At 52.3% G+C, this 7338-nt stretch overlaps 1 protein-coding gene across 2 annotated transcripts; it reads left to right on the forward strand.

Moving 5' to 3' along the window:
• The first annotated feature begins 7 nt into the window (after positions 1-7).
• Positions 8-4011, forward strand: IRF2BP2 (interferon regulatory factor 2 binding protein 2). 2 transcript variants are annotated; one of them, XR_009969117.1, is made up of 3 exons: positions 8-1187; positions 1446-2337; positions 3265-4011. XR_009969117.1 is itself a non-coding variant. In XM_062641938.1 (2 exons), exons 1-2 carry the CDS (start codon positions 152-154, stop codon positions 2159-2161), a joined length of 1752 nt encoding a protein of 583 aa, XP_062497922.1. In that variant the 5' UTR covers positions 8-151; the 3' UTR covers positions 2162-4011. The 2 variants fall into 2 exon arrangements, 1 of the variants encoding a protein (XP_062497922.1); XM_062641938.1 differs by having other exon boundaries at positions 1446-4011.
• Positions 4012-7338: the final 3327 nt, after the last annotated feature.

The raw sequence follows: 7338 nt of genomic DNA on the forward strand, positions 1-7338 counted from the left end.
AGCGTACGGAAGAGGAAGGCGAGGGGAGGGGGCCCGGCGGAGGGTCCCGCGGCGGCCGAGCCTCCCCGTCGGGACTCCGGTGGCGAGGGGCGGAGGAGGCGTCGGCCGGAGCCGGAGCGGGGGGCGCTCGCCGCTGCCCCGGGAACGGGACATGTCGTCGGCGGCGGTGGCGGCTGCTTCCCGCAGGCAGTCGTGCTACCTGTGCGACCTGCCCCGCATGCCTTGGGCCATGATCTGGGACTTCACCGAGCCCGTCTGCCGGGGCTGCGTTAACTACGAGGGCGCCGACCGCGTGGAGTTCGTCATCGACACGGCGCGGCAGCTGAAGCGGGCGCACGGCTGCTTCTCCGAGGGCCGGGCCCCGCCGCCGCCCCACTCCAAGCAGCCGCCGCTCTCTGCCAAGGAGCTCCTGGCGCAGCAGCAGCAGCTCGGCCACCCCGCGGCGGCGGAGGCGGCGGCGCGGCCCCCGCCGCAGCCCCTGGAGCGCTACTCGCTGACGGCCGAGCGGCCGCCGCCCCGCCTGGGTGCCGAATACGGCGGCGGCCGGCAGGTGAACGGCATCTTGGTGCCTAACGGCTTCCCCAAGCCCGAAGAGCCGCCCGAGCTCAACCGGCAGAGCCCCAACCCGCGGCGGACGCACGCTGTGCCGCCCACCCTGGTGCCATTGGTGAACGGCGCCGGGCTCCCCGCCGCCATCAGCGGCCTGAGCAGCCGCGCCGCCGCTGCTGCCGCCGCCTCGCTGGCCGCCATCTCCGCCGCTCCAGCCCCGATGGCCGTGCCCGTCCCCCAGCAGCCGACGGCGGCGGCGCAAGCGGCTGGGCAGGCAGCAGGGCAGCCCGGCGAGCTGGGGCACAAGCGCCCTGGCTCCGTTTCCTCTTCCTCATCCTCCTCGGGCGGCGGTGGCAGCAGCGCGGCGGGGGAGCACGACAGCGGCGCCAAGGAGAAGCGGGGATCGGCAGAGAGCCTGCCAGCAGCGGCGGCTGCAGAGCTGGCCGCCGAGGCCAAGGGCCGAGCGGGCAGCGAGGAATGGCTGGCCAAGCCCAAGACGGTGCGGGACACGTTGCTGGCCCTGCACCAGCACGGCGGCCACGCCGTACCCCCTTTCGACAGCAAGTTCAAGAAGGAGCCAGGCATGGCGGGCGGCAGGCTGCTGGGCTACGAGACCAACGGTGCCGTGGCCAAGCCAGGTGAGGCGGCGGGGACTGCGGGGTGGCGGGCAGGGCTGGGGAGAGCAGGACAGGGCGAGGGGGGGTGGTTCTGGCGTGCGGGACGAAGGATGACGGGCGGCTTCGACCCGACACCCCGGGTGGCCTGGGGGTGGCCAGGGAGCGGCCGCAGCTCCCCGTTTATGTGGCTGCACGGCTGTAGCCCGTGTGCTCGGCGGTTGGTTGCGACTGCGCTGCCTTCTCACCCTTCTCCTTCCTTTCTTCCCTGTATCCTTACAGGGGCCCGGGCCGCCCGGAAAAGGAAGCCTTCCCCCGAGCCGGAGGGCGAGGCGGGACCCCCGAAGATAAACGGGGAGGTGCAGCCCTGGCTGCCCACCTCGTCGGAAGGGATGAAGCTGCCGCTGACGGCCCCCCCCTTCATGTCGCCCCCGCCGCCCACCGCCTCGCCCCACTCCAACCGGACCACGCCGCCCGAGGCGGCCCAGAACGGCCAATCCCCCATGGCCGCCCTCATTTTGGTGGCGGACAATGCCGGGGGCAACCACGCCTCCAAAGACGCCAACCAGGTCCACTCCACCACGCGGAGGAACAGCAGCAGCCCCCCCTCGCCCTCCGCCATGAACCAAAGAAGGCTGGGACCCGGCAGGGAGGTGCCGGGCCAGGGGGCCAACGCGGCTGGCGGGCTGGAGCCGGTCCACCCCGCCAGCCTGCCGGACTCGTCCCTCGCCGCCAGCGTCCCGTTGTGTTGTACCCTCTGCCACGAGCGCCTGGAGGACACCCACTTCGTGCAGTGCCCCTCCGTCCCGTCCCACAAGTTCTGCTTCCCCTGCTCCCGGCAGAGCATCAAGCAGCAGGGCGCAAGCGGGGAGGTGTATTGTCCCAGCGGGGAGAAGTGCCCCCTGGTCGGCTCCAACGTGCCATGGGCCTTCATGCAGGGGGAGATCGCCACCATCCTGGCCGGAGATGTGAAAGTGAAAAAGGAGAGGGACTCGTGACTTGCCCGCTGTCGCTGCCCGACGTCACCTTGAACTCGAACTGCTCGAATTCTGTATATATCTATAAATATATATATATATCTCCAAGACAAGGGAAATGTAGACTTCATAAACATGGCTGTATAATTTTGATTTTTTTGAATACATTGTGTTTCTATATTTTTTGAAGACAAAAGGTATGTACTTATTATAAAGGCATTTCTTCTAATTATCCTTTTTTTTTGGTTTTCTTTTTTCTTTCCTTTTTTTTTTCTTTTGCCCTTTTGTTATAGCAACTATTTGTTGTGCTTCCCTGGTGACAGTTACTGTTCAATGTAGGCTGTGACTTGCGCTGCTTTTTTTAGAGCACTTGGCAAACCAGAAATGCTTCTAGCTGTATTTGTATGCACTTGTTTCTTTTTTTTTTCTTTTTCTCTTTTTTTTCCTTTTTTTTTTTTTTTTTTTAATGCCAAATACACTTTCTGACATTGTAAAGATTGCCTTACTGTCTGTGATTCCTTATTCCTGGTCCCTGTCCTGTAGAGCTGGTCGCATGCAGCTTGGTCTGAGGCAGATGGGGAGAAGAGTGGCTAGCCGAGGTGGGGATGCTTTTTGCCACCCCACCGGCCGGGCGAGCTTAGGGAGCAGGAGGGCTTTCTCCCAGAACTGCGCCGCGGCGGCTCCGGTTGCGATGGCAGAGCCGCCACATCCAGTCCCAAATTCTTTCGTGTTTCTCAAGGGAAGTTGTCTCCGGAGTAGGGTGTGGAGAGGTGTCTGAGCGGCGCTGTTGAGTTAGGGATTTCTGGGTTGGTTTGTTTTTGGTTTGGTGGTGTGGTTTTGTTTCTTTTTTGTTTTGGTTTGTTATTTTTTTTCTAAAGGCAAAGTTGACCGCAGTCCACGTGATCAGTTGTAAGAGTACAAAACTGCCTTTATTCTCCAATTGCATACCATAACGTGGAGTTTTTATAATGAACTTCAGTTACACGATTGGCGAAGGCGCCAGCGTAGCACTTGTCATCTGTGAAGGTCTTGAGTGTCACTTCTGGGGCTTTTGTGTCTTTGGATGAAGCTGGGGAGGTGGGGGAGAGGCTGATTTACTTTATTATTTTTTATTTAATTTTCAGATAGTGCAGGTGGACTTTGAGTTTGCTTATCAGTCACCTCGAGTGCTGTTGCTATTGTTACTATCGATGACCCGGTATTTCCAAGTAGTGGCAGGTACGGTGTGGTACAGTGACAGCGGTGACTGAGGCTCTGCCAGATTGCCCGCGGACATATCAGTGACAGCCCAAATGTGGGTGGAGGAAACCTGTAATTTCCTTACTACGTGTGCTTAAAACAAACCTACTGCTATTCTTTGAAAATGAAAATATAAACTGGTTGAAATGAAAGCAATTAGGGCTGCACATAATGGCCCTGGCCCTGCCTTTTAAGCTACTTTGGAGAACTCTTTTGTAAAGCCACTTCTTTTGATCACTCTTCTGCATCACCAAGCAGACTTCTAAAATCAATAAATCATTGGTTACTAGAAATAGTTCGAGTCTTATAGTGATGTTTTCGTGCTGTTTATAGTATGTTGGCAGTGCTGCAGCTGTATGAGCCCTTCTGTTGAGGTGTTTATAACTTGGTTATAAGTGGCTGTTCCTGAGCAAGAGGGTGGCGAGGTTGTCCCTTCCCAGGGATGGACTAATAAACACTTTCAGCATCAGCAGAGGAGGAGGAGGAAGAAAAATCTGTTCAGCCGACTATAATTTGAAGCATTTTGGGTGCTTTTTAGTCAACTGTTCTTATTGTGATAATGTTCAGACTACAACTGAATGCAGAGTAGATCTTTTTTGGAAGACTACTTTTTTTTCTTTTTTTTGTTTTTTTTTTAAAAGAAATGGTCATTTAGTATTTGAAGTTCAGAACTGCACATGCTCAGTGATTTTTTTTATGAAGTGTTTAATGAGCACACCCACTACATTGTGTTCCATATTACAGGTCAATGTAATATTAGATAAGACTTGCATGATAAACAAATTCATTGAGTCAATATTACGCTTTAAAACTTATACCTATAGTCAAGATTGGTGTCTTATGTAAACACATTTAGCCAATTTGAAGAAAACGCACATTATATATATATATCTATATATATACCTATATATATAAAAAACAACTGTAAAGGATTCTTTGGAACCACTATGATCTGTGTAAATGTGTATTTAGGCACTTTATTAAAAAAAAAAAAAAGGATTTTGAGCTGATAGATGGTAAAAAGTTCTTCAAAGTTGCTTGGCATAATACCTCCCATGGGATGAAGTTCATGTTTTTGATTAAGGTTTTACCCCTACTCTTACAAAGAGACGCAAAACCAAAATCCCAAAGCCTTCCTAAAAAGTCCCCCCACACCCCATTTTGTGTTATCAGGTAGCCCAGCTCTGAGCCTGCCAAGGGTGAGACCTGCTCCTGACAAAGCATATCCTTGTTTGGGGGCCAAAAACACACCTTGGTGTGACTGGGCAGAGAGGCCCATGAGGAAGTGAACCTTCCTTCTCCCCCCTGGCTTGCCTGCTTCTGCTTCTGCAGCTCTGTGACTCCTGGAGAGGATGGAAACTTCTTGGCCGGTGATGCCAGGCGGTGGCCTGGGAGACACGTAGCTGGAAAAGAAATGGCTTGTGGTGGCTATGCTCTGTCAGCTGATGTTCAGCCTCCAGACCCTGGCTAAGTCTAATCTGCGCCATAAAGCTTGTGAACTGCAAAAGGAAACCAAAAAAAAAAGCAAAATGAAAACTGAGGGTGTTCATACATAGCTCATTTTTCTCACATTCGAGGTTGCTTTTTTTCTTTTTGGTTGCTTTACTCAATTACAATAATGCTCCGGTGGATTCTCCCTTTATACCAGTTTATTAATTCCTGGGCTACAAGCTTTTTTCTGTTTTGTTTTTTTCTTTTTAATCATTATTATTTTGAAGTGCTTTAGCTGCAACAGTGCTACTGTTAATACTCCTTTTTAAACTTTTTAAAAGGTGATACTGTAATTTGTGTAGTATTAAAAGTGTTTTAATGAAGAATGTGTGATTACTGTTCCTTTTTCCAAAGCCGTTTTTTCATGGCAGATCACCTGCATGGTGCTTGTGTTGATAGCCACTGAACTAACCTGTTGCCATTTTCACATTATCTTTTTTTCCTTCTGGCACTGAGTGTAAGGAAAACTAAGAGATTTAAATATTTCTTGCACTTTTTTTTTTTTTGGTGTAAAAAAATGAAACTTGAAAAAGCTATAGTTGCCAAAGGGCAATATTTTTTCCCACCACTTTTTTAATGCTGTTTCTGACGCTTACTTGTAAACAGGTAACAATGAGGGGTAAGAAGGGGTACATGGGGCTCACGGGTGCTGCCCCTTGCCCAGGTCCCAGGGGCTGGGAAAGGTGCTGCGCAAGGGAAGCTTTGACGGCCTTTGTGATGGCCTGAGAAAACCTGGTATGTTTGGGAGCTCTCTTTTTAGATGTGCTGTAAACCAGGCCATGGCAACCGCGTGTTTTTGTGAACCAGCACTTAGGCAAAGGATATAAATACATTTGAGAGTGCTCTCTAGTGGCTTGTTATGTCAACAGAGCCCCTGGATCCTTTCCTTCTGCTCCTGGGCCAAGCCCTGCTCATCCGTCCTGTTTGCAGCCGCATCTCGGTGGGATGGGACGCTGATCCGGGGATGCTTAGCCACCTGCTCACCCTCTTGGGCTGATGGCTGCCATCCCCTGCCATTTGCACCCACTCTTCTTGTCTAATTTGCCCCCGAAGTGGCATGGGACATCCAGTGTGGTGTGCAGGATGTTATGGCACAGCAGCATCCCCAGCCCCTCCTCAGGCAGGAGGAGAAAACATTGGACCGTGTGGAAATTGATGGCAGGAGGAGTAGCTGAGCTCTTCCTGAATTGAGACATTGGTAGCCCTGGCTCCTAACACTTCAGCAGATGCTTCACCACAGCAGGGCTACAGGTAGATGGTGTCTAATAATGAGGCTTGAAAAGGCTCATCCCTCAGCATTTCATGTTTCTCCTCCTCAAGCATTTGCATTTAGGTGGCTCCAGCTATGGCTTTTGAAACATAAGTAAAAAAAATACCTCAGACACCTTTCCCCAAGTGGACTTCTGTTTGTTAATGCACCGCAGGCCAGCCCAGTGCAAACTACACCTTCAGGTCTGCTCCCAGATGTAATGAAACAAGTAAACCAACAAAAACCACCCAGAAAACTTCTTTTCCCCTGTTAAAACAGAAGGTGGGCCTGGCCAGTGTGTGGATTCGCTTTCAGTTGTGGCTGTGCTGCAGTGGCCATGGGATGGCCCATCCACCCTCCCCGGTATCCCATGTAGGCCCGCAGGACCCCTGAGTCACCCTCCTTCCCTTGCCCTTTGTTCCCAGAAGCTGGGCAGCCTTTCCTCTGACATAGCCCGAGGTCAGGCAGTGCTCCCAGCACATGAATGGAGTTCCTGCTTATCCGCTTTATCACCCGGGCTGCTTCTGGAGGTAACTCTTTCACTGCCATGGGGCAGCCTCTGGAGCAGGCCATGGGCTTTGAGCACTGAGTGCTCAAAATTCAAACTTTGAATCACAAAGCTCCTTGAAAGGCTGAACCCTTCTGAAAACTTCCTTCTGGGAAAGAATCACAGAATGGGTTGGGCTGGGAGGGACCTTAAAACTCATCCAGTTCCAGCCCCCTGCCACAGGCAGGGACACCTTCCACTAGAGCAGGTTGCTCCAAGTCCTGTCCAACCTGGCCTTGAACACTGCCAGGGATGGGGCAGCCACAGCTTCTCTGGGCAACCTGTGCCAGGGCCTCACCACCCTCACAGGGAAGAACTTTTTCTTAATGTTTAATGTAAATCTCCCCTTTTTCAGTTTAAAACCATTCCACTTTGACCTGTTACTGCATGACCTTGTAAAATGTCCATCCCTCTCCAGCTCTCTTACCTTTAGGTACTGGAAAGCTGCTCTAAGGTCTCCCCTGAGCCTTCTCCAGGCTGAACAAGCCCCAGCTCTCTCAGCCTGTCTTCCTAGAGGAAGTGCACAAATCTCCCATAGAAATCTCCCAAGTGCATGTTACTGTCGATACAGCTATCTTGCTTGGTTGACATAGGTGTACTGACTGTAACAAATCTGCAGTTATTTTTATGCACCACCTACTTTGCTTTTCCTTCTGTGACTCAAAAGCCAGT

This window comes from Pezoporus occidentalis, unplaced genomic scaffold (genome assembly GCF_034315485.1).
Source record: "Pezoporus occidentalis ecotype Australia unplaced genomic scaffold, CSIRO_AGI_Poc_V1 ctg7, whole genome shotgun sequence".
NCBI classification, from domain to species: domain Eukaryota; kingdom Metazoa; phylum Chordata; class Aves; order Psittaciformes; family Psittacidae; genus Pezoporus; species Pezoporus occidentalis.

Excerpts from the sequence above, each read along its gene's own strand:
- IRF2BP2 (XM_062641938.1), top strand. The coding sequence starts at position 152 with ATGTCGTCGGCGGCGGTGGCGGCTGCTTCCCGCAGGCAGTCGTGCTAC. Across the intron at positions 1,188-1,445 it reads CGGTGCCGTGGCCAAGCCAG|GGGCCCGGGCCGCCCGGAAA; the intron begins GTGAGGCGGCGG and ends GTATCCTTACAG.